The sequence below is a fragment of the Nothoprocta perdicaria genome, unplaced genomic scaffold (genome assembly GCF_003342845.1).
Source record: "Nothoprocta perdicaria isolate Ctin4 unplaced genomic scaffold, notPer1 scaffold_27, whole genome shotgun sequence".
NCBI lineage: Eukaryota > Metazoa > Chordata > Aves > Tinamiformes > Tinamidae > Nothoprocta > Nothoprocta perdicaria.
The window spans coordinates 1,866,737-1,889,152 of record NW_020455499.1 but is presented as its reverse complement, the minus strand read 5'-3'; the positions used below and the strand labels follow the sequence as shown (position 1 = coordinate 1,889,152).

General features: G+C 38.4%; 1 protein-coding gene across 4 annotated transcripts in view; it reads left to right on the top strand.

The window, feature by feature from the left end:
• KYNU (kynureninase) overlaps positions 1–10,552 on the top strand; it is a 50,084-nt gene extending 39,532 nt beyond the window's left edge. For all 4 annotated transcript variants that reach the window (XM_026040871.1, XM_026040870.1, XM_026040867.1 and 1 more), the window contains 4 exons: positions 7,061–7,113; positions 8,593–8,678; positions 9,379–9,609; positions 10,321–10,552. In XM_026040871.1, coding sequence (XP_025896656.1) covers positions 7,061–7,113; positions 8,593–8,678; positions 9,379–9,609; positions 10,321–10,470 — 520 coding nt within the window. In that variant the 3' untranslated portion in view covers positions 10,471–10,552. The remainder of the gene's footprint in view (positions 1–7,060; positions 7,114–8,592; positions 8,679–9,378; positions 9,610–10,320) is intronic.
• The last annotated feature ends 11,864 nt before the right edge of the window (positions 10,553–22,416 follow it).

The following is a 22,416-nucleotide window of genomic DNA, read 5'->3' as shown; positions in this document are numbered from 1 at the left end:
GGAACATGTTGAGATTGGTGTATTCCCGCTTGTGTTGAGTCTAAAAGACTAACGAGGAGAAAAATCAATTCAAGAAGAACATGTGTAGCCTCTATCTTCAAATACCTATTGGCTATAAATCACCTTGTGCTTGATTGACCAAGCAGTCAGGTTTTTCACCCAAGGGTGTCTATAATTGTTCCAATGGTTACGGCAAATTTTGTCCTATAGAGAGAAGCAATGTTCTCTTCATTTTGGAAAAAGAATGGTGATGATCATTCAAACACAGAGGATTTTGTGGTTTCATCCATTGCCATTGCATAGTTAATTCTGGCAATCTTTTGGCTATAAAACTGTTTTTAGTGATTTTTGGTCCTTGCTGTTAAAAGTTTGCTGCTAGGCAGAAAGCGAATTTAGCCATTTTTAACCAAGACAAGCTGCAAAATAGAGGAGAAAAAATATCTCCCTTTAGATGATACTATAAATGCAAGCTACTTAACGGAAGAAAAATGTCATGCTATTAGCTGCTAATACAATCATATTACTTTGGTCTTTTGACAAAGTAAAGCCTCATTGATATTAAATATGAAAAGTTACTACTTCTGCAGTAGCAACTTTTCATAAAGAGTTTAGGGCTTTCTTTCACTGAGGTCTAAGCGACTGATACATTAATAAGGCATGGTGTTACTCACAAGTCACATATGCTTAATAATTAGAAATATTTCTAACGAGTTGAAAAGAGTAAGGAAAGCATCAGGTTGTGTGGAAGTCCAAAATAACAGAAGTCTGAAGCTAATCATTACCTTCAAAAGCTTTTCACATTCTCACTAAAAAAATAAATTAATAAATAAAATAAAGTCCAAAAAGATTTTAAATATTTCTTCTGGCAATCTTGGCAAAGGTTTCTGAAGAAGGCAGATTTTTAAATATTACTGGCATCTAACAGGGACTAGCTGCTAACTTCCTTAATCCCCCATGCAAATCCTAGTCGAGCATATATGCTAGGAAATATGTTCCATAGCTGACAGCTTCATAGTATATGAAGGCTTTTACCTATACAAAAGGGTTAAATTCTCTGAATTCTGACTTACGTGATGAAACTGGGGTCTGGTTTTCTGTTGTTCCTTATWTTTATTAAACAGGCTCCCTCGTTGCCACACCAAATATTGCTGGAAGTGTTTCCTTCCATAGGGCCATCAGCAGGGGAGTGTGGGGTCAGAACAGGACTCTGTTGCGATGCTCAGAATTAGGGTGACCAAAGAGCAGTGTAATCAGGGAGGCTGGGAGAAGCATCATTAGCAGGAGCTCATTTTGACTAAATCAGCCACCTTACTGGGATGCTACAATGTGCATTTGGTTTAGTTTCAGTAAACCACATAAGTAATGAAACCATCTAAGTGATGGAAATGCTGTTTTTTTTTTTTTTTTCTTTTTCCTGATATAAGAGCCATGGGCCAAAAATAATGATCTCTGCAACTTTGGAGCCCGAGAGGGTCATTTCAGGGAAAGATAGAGGGACAGGGAAAGAAAACTGTCGCATCAGCCATGACCTCTCACTCCCGTCTGCCCATCCATATTTCAAAGCATCCAGTGTRAAATACTCCAAGGAAATCTATTTTTCTGTTCTTACACGATTCTCATTACTAAGTATGTGAAAACATGGTAATGAATATATTTTCACCACTCACTAGAGAGTTAGGGCAGTGCTCAGCATCATTGCTGGAGAGGAGAGCTTGAGGCACAGAAAAACTAAATGACTCATCCATGATCAGGCAAGCCTGTGACAGCAAAGAAAATTGAAACTCCTTCTCAAAGCTCAGACAGTGAGCCAAAACGATGCTATGTGAAGTAATGAGCAGTGGGTGGGTTTTTTTTTCCCCTCTGCTTAAAAAACTTGATTTTTTTTTTTTTTGTTTATTCTAAATTTTGACATTGAATCCAGAGGGAAGAGTTGTGCCCTTGGACTTTCAATAAAATTAATATATATGCATATATCTTTGTGCATATATATCTATATGGACATACAGATACCTACACACAAATATATTAAAATATATTAAAAAATTATGGATGCAAAGTAGATTAAAATCAATAATAGGGACTGTGCCCTGACTTTTGATTCTGGATATCAGGTCTGTATCCAGAGTCTTCTAGAAGTCCTAGCAGCCCATATGCGTTCACAGATAGGGGATCTGTGTAAGGCTGTTGGCTGCTTTTTCATGCGATTTGTGCTGCTGAGTTAGATGTATGAGTGCGCTGCATGCTGYAGGGGTGAGGCAGAAGTCATGGCCTCACTTCCCTTCTCCCTGTCCTCCTTTGCTAGTTGCAGCACCTTGGGTTCATCTTACTTTGATTTGGCCCAGCCAGGACATGCTTCTCTCTCTATAGTTTGTGACATGTGCCGTGGCACTCTCTTGTTATATTGGTGTTAGATTGGGTTTCCCTGAATACAGCAGCATTAGGGAGTGCTCCTGCTCCAGATCCCAGCCCTGGCTAATTTTTAATATCTATACCACACTACAGGGAGCCCCAGGACACTGCTCAAGATATAGAACTAAATTTGTGTGTGCATTAGACTCATATGTGGATGTAAGTCATATCAAGGAATATATTTGCACTTTGGGAACTGGTTTATAACATTGGTTTCTCAGGATTTCTCTCTTTTTTTTGAACAGGCTTCTGAAACGCTGAAAGCTGAACAAGCCGGGCTTGGGATGTGGCATTAGTGGTTTGGTAGTGTTGTGTTCTCTTAGGTAGCAGAATGRTACTTAAACATGATCAATGTGCCATGGCTGAGGTCAGATAGAGCTTGTTCCTAACCTCAGGCARGTTTTTCAGCTATTTTGGTAGTCTACTTTTCAAGACGTGGTGGATCATCAATTTAACGTGTTCCCTGCTGATGGAGGGATACAGGAGACACAGCTAATCTGTGCCTCTATCAGTGTAGTGTGTCTCTTGGTCTGCTTTTATAGATCTTAAAGATACTGTGAGCCCTAAACCTATGGAATTGATGTGTTAGGGACACTTTTAAACTAACTGTTTATGTCACAGATGTCTGGGATTGCAGGAAACTGTTAAGATACCTTTGCAGATATAGCACAGCTCAGTCAGATCCTTAGCATAAATTGTCTTTTGTGTTTTCCAGTGTTATTAGTTACTCTCTCCTGGTGGGAGAAAGAACCTGAAGTTCCTTAGCCATAAAGCCATGAGTTTCCTCCAAAAGAGAAGTACAAGCACAAGTATCTTGCTACTTTCCTAATACCGATTGCCTCTTCTTCCTCATAGCTCAAATAGAATGCACAAATACAATAAAAAAAAAAAAAAAAAAAAAAAAAAAAAAAAAAAAAAAAACTCTGAATTAAACCAAATCAGCTGTACCATGGTTTGCTGGTATGTGCTCCTAATAATCACACTATTTAAGAAAGACATAGGAAACTTCTCGACAGATTTGACCTGCTTGCTGAGGGGAGACACACTGCTCCATGCACGGCATGGCCAGCACGTTTAACATCAAGCACTGTCCTCTTTGTGCTGCGCTCCCGCTGCGGCTTTTCCACATGCTCTCTCGTGGACAGAAAACGATTTTTGTCCAATATAATGACAAGCTGCCTTGTCATTGCCCCGATTGCCAAAGTCAGGCTGCATTAATAATATTTCCCTGTTTTCTCTATCATTGCTCCAGAGTTTCTTTCTTTTTTTTTTTCTTTCCAAGAAGGGAAATGAGGCCCACGTTGCTTCAAGCTGTAAATTATGAGTAGCATGWTTGTCTGTAACTCGAAGCAAAGGTCAAAGGGATTCTTTTTATATATATTTTGTCTGTGTGCCTTAACTGGGTCTTCTTTGATGTCTATACTGTACATGCATCACCATCATTATATCCCTCTTATTATATCCCTGCTCTTGTACCATTAATGCAACTGCAAACGAGATGGCTGAAGCTCCAAACCACCATGTTAATGCATGATACGAAGAGAGAAAATGAAATAAATAAAAACACTTATTAAAGACATGGTCCCTGGTATTAATGTGCATTTAGGAGTAGGACTAATTTAGAAGACAGTATTCTTTTCTGGAAGCAAATCTCTACTTACTGATTTGCAAATTAATCAAATTTTGAGGATAAAGTAAGGAACTTGGAGAGCTTTCATTCATATTTGTCATGAAACTGAGCAAGTAATAGCTTGCTTTATATTGTATCTTGCACATTTATAAGCTAAATCTGTGTATAGTCTAGAGGGCTACAGAAATCTCCAGGACGTCCTCATTGCTATCAGGACAAGAAGACATAGCTTTCATTTGAAAGATAAAATAGACCCAACTCTCCTTTCATTTTAAAAGTTATTCGCAAACTGGGCTTTAACTGCAATGAGAATGTTTTTCAGTCTGATTATATCGAAGCTCAAGGTGTCTGTGAATACAAAAATGTCAAATATAACTTTTCAGATTCTCCCATGTTTTGCATTTTGCAAGGGTTATGGCTTGAAGTTCAAATTTGACTTAGATCTTGGTGACTTTGTTTTTGAAGCAAGAGTAGTCAAAATGTCGACTGCACTTAGCAATAGCCAGTTTGCATGCAGAGTAACAACCCTTTAATACAAAATTTTACTGCAGCATCTTAATGTGCAATTTTATTGCCTATTATTTTTAGCGAGCATTTATAAAGCCTTATGTTTAGGGTTTAACACCTTAGCTATTTCTCATCACAACAGGCTGAAATTTGGCGTAGAAGTGGCTACCCTCATTTCAAATTTTTCATAGAAAATTGTAAACAGCAAATTGCTAATTTGTAAAGATTTTGTTAATTTCCACACTTTGAAGCTTGTCAACTTTAAATGTCAAATAATATGACATCCATATGGACTATTAGATCAATGATAGTTTAGGACCAGAGCTGCCTCAAAGTGCATATCCTGCAATGACACTTCCGAAGTGCTGGAACAGCCTCCTCACTCCCCCCCCACCAAAAATAAATCAATAAATAAATAAAAAATAGCAAAGTTATGGTAGGAAAGAGCAAGACAGCTAAAAGTATCTTTAAAAAAATCTTTCACTCTGTCACTTTGCAAAAGTTCTGAAATTTCGGTTTCCACGTTCCAAACAGGGCTCTGCAGCAGACTGGTTTAAGCCCATTTCAGAGTTATTAAGTTTTGAGCTTTTGAGCTGCAACCTGGGTTGACTTTAGGATATGGTCCGAACAGAGCATRTTATTGTTTTCTCCTTGATGTAGAATATTAGTCCACCTGCTGCATTTCACACTGGAATTTTTGCTGGGCAAAGCTTTTGGACTTCATGGAGTGTGTGTGGCATTGATATCAGTAGGATTTTGTAGTAATATAGAGTAATTTGGAGTTTATGGCAAAATATTCTATACATATTATACAGTAGTGATAACTAGTTAGGGTATCTTTTATGATTCAAAGCATCCGTAGTGGAGTCACATGTGCAGAACCTGTAGTATGTTTTATGTGGGGTATATTCATTTTGGCAGTGTAATATCTCATTTGAAACAAATACGTATTGCACTATTGATTTTCATGGGTCTTAGAAGAGCAGAAACATCATGCAGCTATAAAAACCTCCRTGCTTTCTCTGTGCACACTATGTTTAGATGCAGCTCAGAGCCTTTCATAGGAGTAAACATAAAAMCTACGTTGTTGTGCAGAAATGCCAAGTACTTTGTTTTACACTGTGCACAACAAGACTATATAAGTCCATAACGAGGCTTTAACTCAGATGTGGTCTTTATACCATGAAGTTCCTCTAAGTGTAGTGCAGAGAAGTGCTTCTGCGTTAGAGAGAGGTTCTTTTTCTTGTGCATCTCCAGGAAGTCTGAGCTAACAGGAGCTTTTACCCATAGATTTCTTACACTACTGCAACCTCAAACGTTGCTGGGCTTTATCCCTGCCAGCTCAGCTACCTTGCATAGAGAAAAGGGAGCAAAGTCTAGGGAGAAATGGTTTTATGCCTCGGGAAGGCATCTTTGGCCACAGCTTCTTCTGTGTTTTACCAACTGTGAGGTTTGAAATGCAAGGAGAAAACAGGATGTTTTTAGGGTGTACTTCCATCCTTTCTGTTGCTCTCTGGTACTTTTTATGTCTTGGGGTGCCCAGATGCCGGCTACAATGCAGCTGCTTGGGGAGGTGAGAGCAAAGCCCTGTCCCCAGCTTCACCCATAGAGTCTGAACTATCCCCCTCTCCTACAGAAAGTTAATGCCACTAAAGTGCTTCCCGATATCTCAGTCCATAAAGGATTCAAATAGTATAYTGGCCACTGCCAGAAACTTATTTCTCTGTTTCCCAACATATCTCTGCGTGGATTGGAAATCTGTTTATAGCAGTGTCCTTGAGAAGATTTCCCTTCAAGTCGGGAAACAGTAATAACGTAATGGTCCTCTTAATTAAAATGCTTGGATAAACGATTTTCAGTGTAACAGATCTTTACTTAGTTTTTTTCTTTCTTTCTTGGAGATGATCTGAAAAATCTGATCTGTAAAGTAAGATTGTCTTAAATTTAATTTTAAAGGATCTTTTATGAATAGTAATCTCAGTTTGAGCAGAAAACTTACTCTAGAATTCCCGTCCTTGTCTCACAGCAAAGAAAAGACAAAGCCAGCACAGTCTTTCTTCTGAGACCCCGTTGCCCATCTGCTGTTTTCATTAATTTCTTCGCTTTCTGAAATTGTGTGATTTTTATAATACCTTTTAGCTTTCAATATTCATCAAGCTAATTTTAGGAGAGGGGAATTTAATGCCTAGGAATGGAAGAGTGAAAGTATTTATGTTCTGTTTTTTCGTTTTGCAAAATGAATTCAGATGAAATTGATATTGTTAGAAATCAATAGTCAATTGAAAAATGTAATGTGTTTTTTATCCCTAGCTGTTAAAGAGAAATTTCCAAATAGTAAAAATTAAGTTGTTAATGCTAGCTATTTATAGAATTTAYTGCCTTTTTATGTCATTTTTATATTAGAAATGTATATAGTTCTTAAATGTTATTTATGTATACCTTAACTCTCAGAAGCAAGTTTAAACATGTCAAAAAAAAGATTGCATTTCATTTACTTTCTCTGACCAATTTTAGGCTCGTTGGCTGGTGGGGACATGAATTCAAAACACGATTTCTCATGGAAAACAGTACGTACTTTTATATTTTTCAGTTTTACGTCATAGGATGTGTTTATATAACTAGCATCACTTTTGCAGTACTTTAAGTAGAAGTTCMAGTTAAAGGAGCTTAAGAGGGAACTTTGCATTTCACCTGTGTTAAAGATATTAAACTAATCCCAAGTATGTAACACAATTAAGTCAATAAAATAAATATAGGAATAAATTTGATCTTTAGGCCTACCTATCCTGTTATCCACTTCCAGGTGTTTTACTTAAATACACCAAAACTCCTTGAAAATGCAGATGTAGCCTATGGATAAAAGTTTAAAAGTGGATTAAATCCGTAAGGTGCTGAGGAATGAGTGTCTGTTTGCATTCATGGTGGTTAATACCTTGCTTCAGGATTAGCTCTACGGGAATTAATGCGAAATGATATGTGTAAAGGTAAGGCAATCTGACATAAGTGATGACACATCACGAATGCTTCAGCATCTCCAAATCCCCTGCCCTTGCAGGGGAAGGAGCATGAGACCCAGCCAAATCTGCTCTGAAAGACACTGAAGGTTTATTGCCCCAACGGGTGGTGAAATTGGGCCTCCTTTCTACATCTGAGCTGATCAGTTTTCTGCAGCTTCGTTGAAAAGTGCTGCAGAGAGGCTGCTCTGAAGCATCATGAGAAAGGAGATTTTGGTTGAGTTTTTGTGAGGGGGCATGTGCGTGGGTTTGGGTTAGGATGTGGAGCACGTCTCTAATAGCTTCCAGGGGCTCCTTTTCTTCTGACCAGGTACAAGGCAATGTAGTACTGAAAAAAAAAAAAAAATAAAATAAAATAAAATAAAAAGAGCGGAAGACACAAATTACCTTGTTGGTAGTGTTAGAAGAAGAGTCATTTATTAATTCCCATGGAGAGTTGATAAGGAGAAGCTGGGGACCATCTCCCTCTTGCTTGGGTGCTGGGGCATAAAATATAGACGGTGACTCAGAAATTACAGTGATGTTTGATGCTGTTATTAAAGAGATTTTGTGAGCTTTCACAGCCCCAAATCCCCGCAACTTTGATATGTGGCCTGGAGCTAGAGCTCTCCATAGGCACAGCCTCCCACTCATCGCGTCAGTTTAATAAAGTTAAGGAACATGATTCCCTAATTGCGCGCTCCGGCTTCATGGGAGCGTGCCTCTGCTGACTCGCAGTTTTGCTGGTTTATGCCAGTGTTAAAAGAGATTTGAGTGTAAAGGTGGCTTTAACACACACCATTTAAGCAAATTAATTGCAGTTCTCTAGTTCCCATGAAGCAGCTAATGAGATCTTCCACTGGATAAAATTGGGCTTCTCTGGGAGTTAAGAGTATTAGCTGGGAATAGATTACTATTTCCTTTTAATGACTGATTCCTAAAGGCCACATTARYGATATGTTTTATTGCTGGAGGACAGGCTTCAAGATAAGGTCCAAGACATTACGAGCAAAAGAAATTCACAAACATTAATATCCATTATTCGTTTTCCAGAATTGCAACTGAGTGAAGGAATTAATGGCTTCCGCTTATCGAATCCTCCAATTTTACTGGTCTGTGCTCTGCAAGCCAGTTTAGAGGTAAGTGTCTGCTTTACTTCAGCTTTAGTAGGATAACAATGCTGAAAGAAAGTTGCTCCTCCGACTTTTACATGGACACCAACACTAGAACTGTGTTTCTCCAGGAGCTGCATCTCCTTAATTATGTAATGCTTCCTTTGCTGTAGTGTGACAGTAAGGCTGATGCTGGAAAATAAGAGCAAAAACAATTCTCACRAGAAGGAAGATTGTGGATTTTCACACAATATGAATCAATCACGACACTGCAGTTCTAGCCCTTGACATTTGCTACTTGAGGCAGGATAAGTTTATGTGTGGTTTTGGGCTTTGCTCAGCACGGTTGCATGTGCAGAGAATTTTGGGATCCTCTTRGGATGCTGTTGAGCACTTCCTCAGCAAACTGCTGCTGGGTGCAAATTCCTGCTTGGGTGTGTATGAAACTATTGAACAGCAGACAGGGATGTCTTGCATTTTAATGGCATATTATAACGTAATAAAGTCCAAAATAATAGCTTTACCCCATATTCTCGAAAGCCCAGTTCTGCCATGTACAGGTATAATATATAGAGAGAAATCTGTTCCCTAGCAAAGAAAGAACAACGGGGTTGGTTCTAGTGTTACCAAAACAATTTACATTATTAGGAAGGCCAGAAATGGCCTTTGACTTCATTTTATGTCTTGCAGCAATGCCTTTACATAAAAAGACTTTAAATCACTATAGGTTTTTGGTCAAGCCACAATGAAAGCCTTGCGAAGGAAATCCATCCTGCTCACTGGTTACTTGGAGTACCTGATAAAGCATCACTACAGCGAGGATAAAACCAATCCAGAGAAGCCTTTTGTTAAAATAATCACCCCGCCTCAGATTGAGCAAAGAGGATGCCAGCTTACTCTGTTTTTCTCCCTTCCAATCAAATCTGTATTTAAAGAGCTGGAGAAAAGGGGAGTAGCGGTGAGTAAATCAAATTTCACCTTTTTATGCACTGTTTTGAGAAGTTGTCCAGCTCCAAAATAATCACTTTGTTTTTCTTCCTGTATATATTTAGTATGATATATTTGTCTGTATTTTATTCTTGTATTCTCACGTAAGGCCACAAAAGTAGCTTCAGCARGTTTCAGAGCAATCCTGCAGAAGAAGCTTTTATTAAAATAGAGGGTTTACTCAAACGATGGAAATGTGATTTCTTACTATGCAAACTAAACCTGCATGATTTTGCAGATCAAGAACGGTTTAGAGCATCTCAGTAATTGCCATGTGTGTGCAGGTTCCTCTCAGCATGCAGGTATCTTTCAGCATACGTGGAATGGTTGCACTTTTTGGAGCCAGGACAGGTGTCAGTGTATTGCAAGGACATCCCTGCCTCATTTGGGGAGAGACAGCAGTTTTTGTGATCACCTCTGGCAGGCAGAAAGTAGCCAAGCTGAGGTCACACTTGCCATTGAGCACCACTCAGAAAACTAAATTTAAGGCTCTGCGTTTGTCATTTGGCAGTGCTGGGAGGGGAGGCCAGTAGTGTAATACCGTATAACTGATGTACGAGTTTTATAGGCTGCACTTAAGACAAGATTGGCATGTTTTGGTTCTGCAAAAACAAAAATGCTATCTATTAAATAAATGTGAAGTGCTCCCTGTTTACACGACGCTCCCCTTTCTGTTTTGCAGTGCGACCTGCGGGAGCCCAACGCGCTCCGGGTYGCCCCGGTTCCTCTTTACAACTCCTTCCGAGATGTCCACAGATTTGTTGAGATCCTGGGAGCTGCAATTACAGCTTCCAAACAAGCAGCAAACACCGTGTGCCCTGCTCCTCACTGATGCCTCAGCTCCATCTTTTAATCCATTTTTGACTAAGATGCATTTATCCCACTGAGAGACTCTTTGTTCTTCGTAGCCTTAGCAGGCCATAAAAAAATTTGCAAAAAAAAAAAAAAAAAAAAAGCAAAAAAAATGACTGTGCTTCAATGGTTACTTACATAGTTCTTCAATGGTTACTTACATAGTTTTATTAAAGCTTGTATTTCCACTCTGCCTTGACTTTGACTTCATGAATTAGTGTGCTTTGTATATTTTAATGGGGCTTTTCTTGAATGTTTTCTCTGATTTTATTACATTAGTTTTGAGAAGCACGGAAGAATGCCTATCAGCTACAAGAGAATGAAAATAAGTCTCCTTGTTTATTAGCAAAAAATGATGCACAACAAAAAATGGAAAACAGACAAACCTCTGGCTTTGTTAAAAACATTCAATTTGCATTTCCAATTTATCAGTTCTATTTATAGTAAATAAATGTGAATCTTCTACACTTGAAGAGTAAAAGTTGAACAATTATTTGTTGAAAGAGTGTTAACAGCTATGTACTGAAACTTTCAAAGATGTTGACATTTTGAAATTCTCATTTAATTAACATCTAATTGATGAGTGAATTTATCGGGGACCCCACCTTTGGTAGGTAAGTGTGATACAGTTGGCTGAAATAAGAAGTTCTATGTTTAGATTTCTAGGTTTGATCTTAAAGATGATATGCTTGAGAAAGCCAAAAGGGGTTTTAAGTCCATGGAAAAGAGTGTTAAGGGCTATATGAGCATTTATTGTGATTATTGTGATTTTAAGGCTCCATCACCTTTCCAGGGTCCTCACCAGGGACGGAGGTGAGGTTGGCTGGCCTGTAGTTTCCTAGCTCTTCCCTCTTGCCCTTTTTGAAGACTGGAGTGATGTTCGTTTCTTCCAATCCTCCGGCACCTCCCCAACTCTCCATGACCTATCAAAGATGATGGAGAGCAGCTGAGTGGCTTCCTCAGCACTCTTGGGTGCATCCCATTTGGGCCCAGAGAGATATGGGTGTCCACTTTGCCTAAATAATCCCCAACCCAATCTTCCTCGATCAGCGGAAAGTCTTTTTCTCTACTGGTTCTCTCTCTTATATCTGGGCTCTGTAGTTCACGGTTATGACATTAATAATGTAAACGGTAACTGAGCCCCTAAGCGTGTGTGTGTGTTCAGTCTGTACCCACTTTTCAAGAATCAGCTAAGCCATAAGATTTTCTTTCCCAACATACTCAGTGTGTCTGATTTTTGGTAGGAAACACTTAGAAGATAAGTTTTTTAGGAGCTTTTAATTGTACTTGTAGAATGTGAGGCATGAGGATGGCTCCAAACCTTTTTTTTTTTTTTTTTTTTTTTTTTTTTTTTTGTAAGGGCTTTTGTGTTGGCTGCCTCTTGTGTGTCCCTTAAGTGCCCTGTTTGGGCTCCATCCTCAGTGTCCCAGCCCACATGGAGCCTCTGCAGGGCCAGTCTCCACTCTAAAATTCCCCCAAAATGGGTAGCTTTAAATTCCCTGTCAGAGTAATACTTATGTCATGGTTGCAACAGAGAGTGGAAGACTGAAAGAACTGCAAATACAGAGTTTGTCTGTGTTTTTGGCACCTGTGAAAAAGTAAGAACTGCCACTTAACCTGGAATATCACGAGAAGGAGCAGCACTTCTTACTTGGTTAGAGAGCTTGGGGTCAATCGAGAGCTTTTGATTACACTGACATGATCTGCCTTTAATTTCTCTAATTTAACAGAAAGGATCTGCTCTCTTGCAGATCAGGACTCTGCGTTTCAGTGGCTGTGTTTTTATTTTCATTCTAACATCTGAAGTGCTGCCACTGTCACCTGTTGAACAACATGGACTTTAAAAGACTTGTGTTTTCTGTAGAAATTTACACTATAAACTGCTATAAAAATCCCTTATTTTTATTTCAGTTTGACTCTGCTTGTGAAGTAGACCATGGAAGAACTTGATGTCTGGTGTTCAGACATCAGGTAGATGGGCAAGATGGCAAATCTTGAGGTCTCAGGCCAGCACAGCAGTTTGGGATCTGTGTTATAATCACTGGGTGTACAGCAATTCCTTTAAGTTCTGGAGTGTGAGCCAGGTAGATCTGTAAAATCCTGTTTTAGAAACATAGCAGTTTGTTAATAAAGTCACCAGTATTTTGTCTTCTGTAACACATGAGACTTGGAGCATACATTCATTCTATAGCATTTGTGGTATGAGATGAACTTGTCAAAGTTCAGAGTCAAAATTCCCTTATTTTTCCTTTCTTTTACCTGTGAACCATGAAGACAAACACAAGGCTCCTTTAACATGTGCATATATTTAAAATAATAGCAAATTTCGAATGATGGGCAAGGCTATATTGTGTTTTATTGAAATATTACAGCATAAACACTTGTATTCTATGTTCTTTCTTTAGTTGCACTATAAGTTTTGCAAAATGAATAATACTGAAAGTTAACATTAGGTGTCAGTATTTTACATATTATTTAGTGAGAGTTATCAACTGAAAGAGCTTCTATGCAGAAAAAAAAGGAATATTGCAGTCTACAGCTTCAAGTGCTCTAAGTTATCACAGTTAGCGTAATATCAGAAATAATTATGTGAGAAATAATTAATTGTATATACCCCGAATGCTTCTCACTAGTTACATCTCTGATTTAAAATTCAGTATTAAGTACCTCTGGCTTCTAATTGTGATGAGATTTAATTCTAGGATTGTCTGAAGAAATTACATTTTTTAAATTAAACTGCATGACATGAGGGTCTGTAGATGGCAGGAAATGATAGGCAGGTAGGCATCAGAAAATGTCTATAAGATGAAAAAATAAAAGATAACATGTAGGTGCCTGGTTGTATATGATACTTCTTAGCACAACCCAGTCAGTACTGTATAGATCATTTTAATTCCYTGTAACTATTGAAAACTTGAAGAAAAAATATTTTTAAGATCTATTTGTGCAATTTTACTGTTGTTTTGTCAGAAGGAGGCTGGAGAAAAGTCAAAGTCCTCTTCTGCGTGGAGGAAGGGAGCACATGGTACTCTTGTTTTCAGAAAGAACTGTGTACTTGAAGGGATGAATGTCATTACATGGGTGCAAATGAAAGAGGATGTGACCCGTTTTAAGAGATTAAGATGTAAAATATTGGCAGTCTTTGCTCTAACTGGCAGAATTCATCTTCCTTTCTTTTACTTAGTGCTATGGATTGGTGGTCTAAGGAAGGAAGTAGGGAAGAGAAGGGGAGAAAGAAAGGCTAGTCTAGCTGAGTTCAGTACACATTCAGTGCAAGAAAATGAAGAAGAGGAGACAACAAAATAAAATACTTAACACTGTAAGTGTTGATATGTTATATCATGTTCCCAGATACCACATCAGGCAGGTGGGACTTCTCTATGAAGTTCTAGCTGTGAAGGAAGAGAGACTCTGGAGATTCTCAGAGATTCTTAAAACCCTCTTCAGGCCCCTGCCTCAACCTCTGGGCATCCAAGCCTTTGAAAATAGTTTTCTGAAAAGCTAATCGCTCTTCCCAATCAGCTGAGGGACAGATTCCCACCCTAAGCTTAAAGCTTTGTCAATATTCGTGAAATATATTTAGAAAGCTTGGAGAGAAATGAATAAGCTACAGATCAGTAATTCATACTTTTTATGTTCTGAGTTGTTATTACCTAAACTTACCCTTCTAAGCATCACTTTACATTTCCAGTTAAATGTAAGTCAGAATTGATTGGGGTATTTCTCAATGGACTTCTATCTTTATTTCATCGTAATTGCTTCATATTTGAATAATGACAGATGAACTACTTCATTCAATTGCAGTTTTAAGGCTTTGAAGTCACAATAACAGCAAAGGATTTAAATCCTGAAGCCATTATTATGGCTGGGAAGACATCGGGGAAAAGAAAGACTTATAGTGGAGTAATTTTCTAGGCAGAAGAATATTTCTATGGCTGCACTTTTTTTTTTTYCCCTTTTTTCTTTCCTGGATATTTTGCTAACTTTAAGAGGATCCCACTAAGCTTCAACAAAATGAAGTAGCTGCAACTTATAGCAGAGTAAATGGCTTCTCTCCACCCCAGAAGAAGACATTATAAATCTACTAGAGTCCATGCTGTAAGTATATGTCTACAGTTATGTTGCTTTGGATGCTGGCTACAGACCGCTTAGAATTCCACACAGCTGCAATACTGAATTTTACCAATAAAGAGTTCATTAGATCTTTTTTCTCTCTGACATTTACGTCTAGTCCTGCGTACATGTTAATACTCCAAGGTATGAATTTCAAAGTTCCCTTTATCTTTGTGTACAGTTTTGAGCAATTAATCAAGTGGTATGAAACAGCTTTAAAAATAAGAAACGAATAGTGAATTTAAATTGTATGTTCAAAAAGTTGCTGCATTATAATTTGTGGGGAACAACTGAGCTGGATGCAGAAGATCTTTTTTTTTTTCCTTTTTTTTTTTTTTTTACTTAGATTTTCTTGAAAGTTTTTGAGGAGATTGTCAAATTGTTAAAACATGACCAAATCATACATCCAGAATAGTTCTTTCTCCTAGGAGGCTACATCAAAGAGAAATAGACATGGAAAAATCATTATTTAATATGTTCAAAATGACTCCCACGTGGGATAAGATTTATACAGGCTTCTGAAATAAGCATAGGGCCAACCAATACTGAAAACCCTTCATTTAAAATAAAAGCAAATGGCATTCTTGTCATCACAGCACCATGTATAAACATGAGGATATATATACTTTTTTTTTTTCTCTTTTTTTTCTTTTAAGGCATACTTGGAATGCAAGAAGGCTTGTGAGCCCCACGGATATCATGGAAACAGGAAAGGCTTTATGCCTTACTATGTCTGCAGCCTGGCAAAGCTCAGACTGCACAGATATGCTGCACATCTCACGGGCTCACCTATGGTGCCATTGAGTAAGGTCCCTCTTATTGAAGAAAAGTCTGTAGTGCAATAAGTGTTACCTTAAGTTCATGGTAGCAGGCTAAGAATCAGGMCTCCTAGGTCTAATTTGCAGTTTGTATAATTTTCCAGTGCCTCAGTTTGCCAAGAAGGTGGGATCACAATGTGGGCATGTTTATGGTGAGACAGATGATGCCTGCAAAGTTCATACGTCTACTTCAAAGTATGATATTAACAACTGTGAGCTATTAAAATGGTATTAATGAATCTCAACAGAAGCATTTCTGTAGTGTACTTTCTATTTTAGCAGTGCAGTATGTCAGGTATAGTGAAACTGCATTTCTATTTATTGAGTGTTTTATTTAAATTTCCACTTGAGAGGTGAAGAGTACTGTAGATTTTCAGAAATACTCCTCTCAGAACATAGAAGCAGTTTTAATTTCTTAGCTGAAAATTTAGGCAAAGAGTTTAGATTCTCTCATATGCAATATCTAACAAGGCAAAGTCATCAACCCTGTCACCAGATTTTGCCTATTCCTGCTTTCTAAGATAGAGCGATCTCTTGCTTTAAGGTAATTTAAGAGGAAATGTTGATGCATTTGCACAGATACTCTTACACTAACCTTTACTGCTGCTTCCTACACAGAAAAACAGGATAAAGATCTCTTGAGAGAAATTAACTGTGAAAGTGCTGATTGTCCTCCATTTCCATTCTCTCCATATGCTCTGAAAGGGTTATTTTTATGATTCCAGAGCAGACTTTCTGGATGACTGAGACTGGAAAAGTGGTTTTGATGGAAGATCTATGAAAGGTAGAAGCTATGAGTGCAAGACTCTTCAGTATRTTTGAAGAAAGAGAAAGGAGAACTGCAGCTGAAGAAATGAAAGTCCTGTATAAACTGATTTGTCAGGTACGATTACACTAGCTGTAGTGCTTTCCTTTTCCCACAGGGGATTATGTTAAATAGCATAACATTAAAAACATAGCTCTGCATGCCCTTTTCTACCTTTTGTTTTATTCCTTTGCAGGGCCTGAATATGCCAAAGAGCTTTCCTGCTCTGCTTCAGTTTGATGGCTTGAGTTTCAGAAGGATAAAGGGTAAATACAGTGTTTGATAATGTACAAACATTTAATAACGTACATTTCTTTACAAGTGTAAAGATCATGGAAAGAGATTTCACCTCCAAGAGGTGATGGTTCACAGTGCAGGAACAAAGCAGAGCTCAGGTCCTCAGAGCAGCCCAGGTAAAGTCAATATGCTGAACACATCCCTAGCACAGGCCAACCCAGCAGCAAGTACCACAAGGATAATTATTCTAGTCAAACAGCACATGGTGGAGCCATCAGCTGTACTCTGAAGAACTCCCTGGTACTGAGGATGGATGTTAGATATGCCCTAGCTCAAAGGAAGTGACTACGTATTTTCTTCACATTGATTAAAAAGACATTTTAACCAAGGGCCTAAAGTATCCAGAGGTCCAGTTGGGGGAAGTGCAGGTAATGCAGCATCCTGCAGCTGGGATGGATGCACCGACAAGAGCACAGAAATGGACAGAAAGGAGATAAATGCTATTCCAGAGCAGTGAGGTAACTCCCAGGTGCCACCACCCTCAGCCATGTGTTAATGAGCACAGTCCTCCTCAATTAGCTAAATATAAGATGAGAAGYCTGTGTTAGGATCAGGATGGACAGAAGCATGTGCAGTACTGATTCAAGCATAATCCTTAGARAAAAACTAGAGAATAGACGTATTTTCCACAGATAAAGTGAAGGTTGTTGTTACCCTGCCCAGTCCGGGTGGTGATGGATAATCTCAGTGAAACCCACTTCTCCCCATTGACTGCAATCTGCTTTTGAGGGTGTCTAATTTCCTTTTGACCAAATAGGGAACCTTGGAGCACAACTTGATTTCTATGGTTCACCATCTCGGTCTCAGGTATTTCAATTTTACTGATGATGGAGTCATGCTTAAAGTGCATTTCTAGACCTCAGACTTTCCAAAATCTTGATGTTGGTTATGGTGTCTACTCTTCTAGACCATATCGTGCTTAAGATACAGTTGTGCAAGGGTGGTTTAGTAAGATAAAGGTGTACAGCACAAATAGTGTTTTATTGAAAAAAACACGGCAACTGACTCAAGTTTGTATGAAAATTTCATTTGTTATCACTATTTACGACTTCCAGAATCTGAACATAGTTCAATGCAAACTAAGTTAATGTATGCTCTTTATAGCATTTAATTTGACATTTTAAATGAACTTTTGTTATGCAAGGTAAATTGTTCTAGAAGATCCTAAATGCTGTGGAAGTACAGAGCTAGAATATGACTATTTCATTTTCATTAGTTTTCTTTTTTGAACATTTTTCTTTCAAATGTGAGTTAAATCTGAAGTCATAAAATACCAAAAAAGTATGAATCACCAAAATCACATGCTGAAGTCTGTTATCTTGACATTTTTCTGAATGAATATTGAAATGCCTAGCAAACAAGATCTTGAAGTTCCCCCATCAGTAGTCAGACCCAGATTTTACTTGAAAAAAAAAATCTCTTTATATTTAGTTTTGGAAAGCATGCTCTTAATTATAATGATGTTCATTAAAACAAATGCCTTAAAAGACTGACATTTTCATTTCAAGAACTCTTCAAAGACATCTGTGAAAAAACACAACTTACAATAAGTCTATCCTGGAAAAAAATATTAGTGAGAAATTTACTGAGGAAAACAAAGTAGTTGTATTTGGTATATATGTTCATCTGTATGTGTTTGTGCACGTGTGTTCCTTTTCAGAGACTTATAAGGTTTGGTTCTGCCTTCTTTTTTTTTCATATTTATAGAATGTATAAAAATTCATTTAATTTGATGAAATCAAACATTCAATGAAAGCAAAAGCGCTAGCTCTGAAATAAGACATCATTTTGCAGGGCTATACATCCTTTGAACTTAGATGACATTGTCTCTGAGGACAAGATGTTTGATGAGTTTTATACTTGAAAGCCTCTAGTAGGAAAAATTAGTCTGGAATCTGTTTCTGCAGGATGGAAAAAAAAATCACTCAGTCTTCAAAAGATCAGGAAAAAAATGATGTCATTTTCTATTTCCCTTAAGTATCTTTCATTCAGATGCTTATATTGGAAAAGGCTCAACAGTCATGAATTTAGGAGCTTATATTCCCCGTGATCCATAGGGCATTTATGTACACCCTGCCCAGAATATTGAGAGAAAGAAACCCTAAGACTAAAAGGATAAAAGGATCCTAGGAATCAGGCAATCTTAAGAAACACTGCTGACTAATTTTAATCTATCAATTTAATATAATGAACATAATGATTTGTGTAAAATTATGTTACCCCTGTTACATGCCAAATCTGTTCGGAGCAGCTGCTTTGCAGTCACTATATCATAATGATATACACCACACAGTTTTGAAGCAGAAATTCTTCTGAGTTGTCTTCATTTTTGTCCTCATTTGTACTTCTGCTCAGCTTTAACCACCTGAGTAGATGCTATTGCTGAAGGAGCGTGTCAGGTCTAAGAGATCGCATGGAGCYCCGAGGAAGGAGGTGAGGCGGGTCTGAGCAGGACTGCAGAACATTCTGGGCAACGGGACCCATTTTAGCCACTTTGGAAAGTGAATTGGTTTTGGAGATCCAGTGCCAAGGGAAGGACGAACCTGAGAATTTGAACTAGAATCRAAAAGATAAGCAGGGAATATTTTTCCCAACATGGCAAATATTTTCCCTAACAAGCGTACTCAGTGCTCTTTTGCTTAAAAAAATCAGAAGGATGACAAGAGCCGAAGCTTGGAAGGTGAACTGGGAACCATAGCGGGCAGGTGGACTCCAGGAACTGTAACAAAGCCTTCACAGATGAACAGATTGTAGCAGAGACATAACCAGGATGCCAACTACCTTCTTAAAATCCCCCTCTCCATCTTTCCAGAGCCCAAAATTATTAATCTTAAAACCTGCTTACCACTACAAAGCATTTACCTTTTGAAATGCTGCTTACACACATTGTCCTATAGTAGAGGGTGCCTGAAATAATGAAAATAATGAATCTGGATGAACACCTTGCATGGTGGAAAGAAATCAGCATTTCCATCTTTCTATCCATACCCCGACAACACCAGTCAAGGGCACTGGTGTAAAATGTCATGCTACCCATTTACCACCACTGCAGAAAGGCAAACTTTTTGTGATCATCTCAGTAGACTACTTCTAGGCTGAGAATATGAGAACACTGCATAGCTGTTTTATGATGCCCGAAGTTAAGCTTGACAGAAATAGAAGAAAAAGAGGGCTTGTTAAAGCAAGATTATCAGCATAAACCAGCAGAGTAGGCTTGGGAAACAAGGGAAGAGGAAGTGTATTTCTTCAGAGGCCACAAACGCTAGRGGTAGGGAGGGAAGTGAAAAACTGTAACAATCTTACGAACTGTAAAATGAGAGCTGTTAGTTTTCTATTTTCCCCTGTGTGAGGCAAATAGAAGCTAAATATGATCGTGGAGATGTGTTGGAGTGGTCTGGGTTGTGCTCTGACCCTTGTTTTTTGTAGGTGACTGCTGTGAAAACCAGTCTTCTGAAAACTTTGATGCCAACGTTTCTAGTTGATTCCCAATCTGGAGCTAATAGTTATACTATTGGTTATATTACTGGCATTGGTTATACTTTTATACTTTGGTGGTTGTGTTACTTTAGTCCTTTTTTTTTTTTTTTTTTTCCTTCAGATTTGGGTAAGTCTATTCCCAATAACCCATATTATTTTGTGCATTTCATGCCCCAAATTATATGGATATGTTCAAGAGTATCTGTCTATACATGGAAGGAAGCCGAGGGGGAGGTCACCAGAGCACCGAGGTGTACGAAAATTAAAAGTATCCTTGCATTGCACATTCAAGTGAAATCACAAGATATGACTGGAGCTGAGGTGCTCCATTAACTCACTATCTTTTTGTGTCTTCAAATCTTCGATGAACTCATTATTTTTTTTTCCTCCCCACTCTGTTTCAGGCATCTCCCGAAAGCTTCTGAGTCTGACAGAAAATGATCATCTCTTTGCAGAGGAGTTTTGCTTCTGACTTTTGCTCATTTTCATTGACTTTTTGTCTTCCAGCACAACTATCCAGGCAGTTCTGTTTTGYTCTGTGCAACGGCAGCGTGGGCGGGAGAGGAGCAGAGTCTGCAGCTTAGCACCAGCTTTGGTTAGAAGAGCCAGCCAAATTTTCCAGAAGTTACTGTTTTCCCCTCAGTGTGATGGGAGCTGTGTTATTTTCATGACTGTCTTGCGATGCTGTGTCCTTGCATTTCCCTTTTTGAAACTGTACCTGTGGAAATGGATGCTGTCGAAGCGAGCCTCCTTTCAACACACATTTGTCTTTTTGAGGTCCATTATTGTGTGATGCAAAATTACCTTTTTGGCAGTTCGGGATTCTAGCACTTCTAGCACTCAGAGGCCTAACACTCTGGAAAATGCATTTACACTGCATTTAAAGCTAGCATGTTACTAAATCCTGTCAAGGAAAGTCTTTAAATAATGCATTAACATATGCTTGTGTTTTGTCTCCGATTTTGGTGCAGTATTACCGTTACAGTTATTGTCGATGGCTTTTCTAAGTTATTAAAGCCACTAGCAGGCAAGGCCAGCCTTTAAAATAAATGAGTGTCAAGAACCTCAAAACACCTGGGAAAGAGAGAGCAAAGGAACAGACAGCTTGGATTTATGTAAAGCTTTCCTATCTAGCTGTTTTCATTAACTTCAATATCCAGCGAAGAGAAGAGAAAAAAATTGATTGGGTGAGCCTGGAAAATAGCGAGTTTAAAAATAAACGTTGTTTTCCTGCTTATGAATATTTCTAAATCCAAACCTCATGATAAGGCAAAATAATCCTTATTAAGAGCTCGGTTCTGCATTCTAAACGTCTGTGCTGTTTTCTGAAGTATATCTGTAATCAAATCTTTAGCAGGTCGGCTATTAATCAGGGATCAATGTGAATGCTGGGGGGTTAGACCCCGAGTCAGAGCACGTATGCACCTCCCCTATGGCCCACGCTGACCTGCTAGAGAAGCCCATGCCATTTGCTCATGATTTGCTACCACCTACGACAGTTTTTAAAGAACGACTCTTGCCATTTTTAAGACTGTGGAAAGCAAAATAGATGGTTTAGTGGAAAAGTCAGCTCTGAGTAAAAGGTTTGGGGAGATAATAATGGAGTGTATATAATGCATATTATGGTTGAGAGGACTATGTGAATTCAACCATTATTGTACATTTACAGTGACATTTACAAACAAGCTTCTGCATAACAAATATTTATTGCCCAAGCAGCTAATATTGGAGACAGCAGYTATCGTGGACTATAAGCTAGTGGCATCGCTGCGTATCCCTCTCCGWACATGAGAATGTGCTCCTAGAAATGCTTTCACTGTCAGAAAGTGTTGACAGCCCCTAAAGCAAGACCCATGGCTACTGAATGAACACAAAGCCTCTGGGCAAACAAGGGCTCTGAATGAGAACACAAGTTACTGCCCAAAYATATATATTTTTTTTGTTCCACTTTCTTAATTTAAATATTTTAAATAAGACATTTTAAATATTTTTAAACCACAAATAAGAGAAAGAAAAAGATACCAGGCTTTTCATGAAGAATGTGGGAAATAATAGTTCATTATTTCCTGGTGATCACAAAGCCTAGCAGTTTCTTTTCCMAATGAATTATGGCATTGCCAACTTCTGCTACTTTATCCATTTCCATTAACAAAAATTTGSTTTTGTCTGGAAGCAGTGACTGGATACGTGGGTGTTCTTCCAGGCTGGTGCTTGTCTGCCCTCCAGGTTGGTGGTGTCTCTTGTGGCTTAAATTGGTGTTGCTACTTGTGGGATGGTGCCTGCTATAGAAGCCAGACTGGGCTGCCCCACACTTGCAAGAAATGGGAAAGACTGAAAGGAGAAGAGAAGAGAAGAGAAGAGAAGAGAAGAGAAGAGAAGAGAAGAGAAGAGAAGAGAAGAGAAGAGAAGAGAAGAG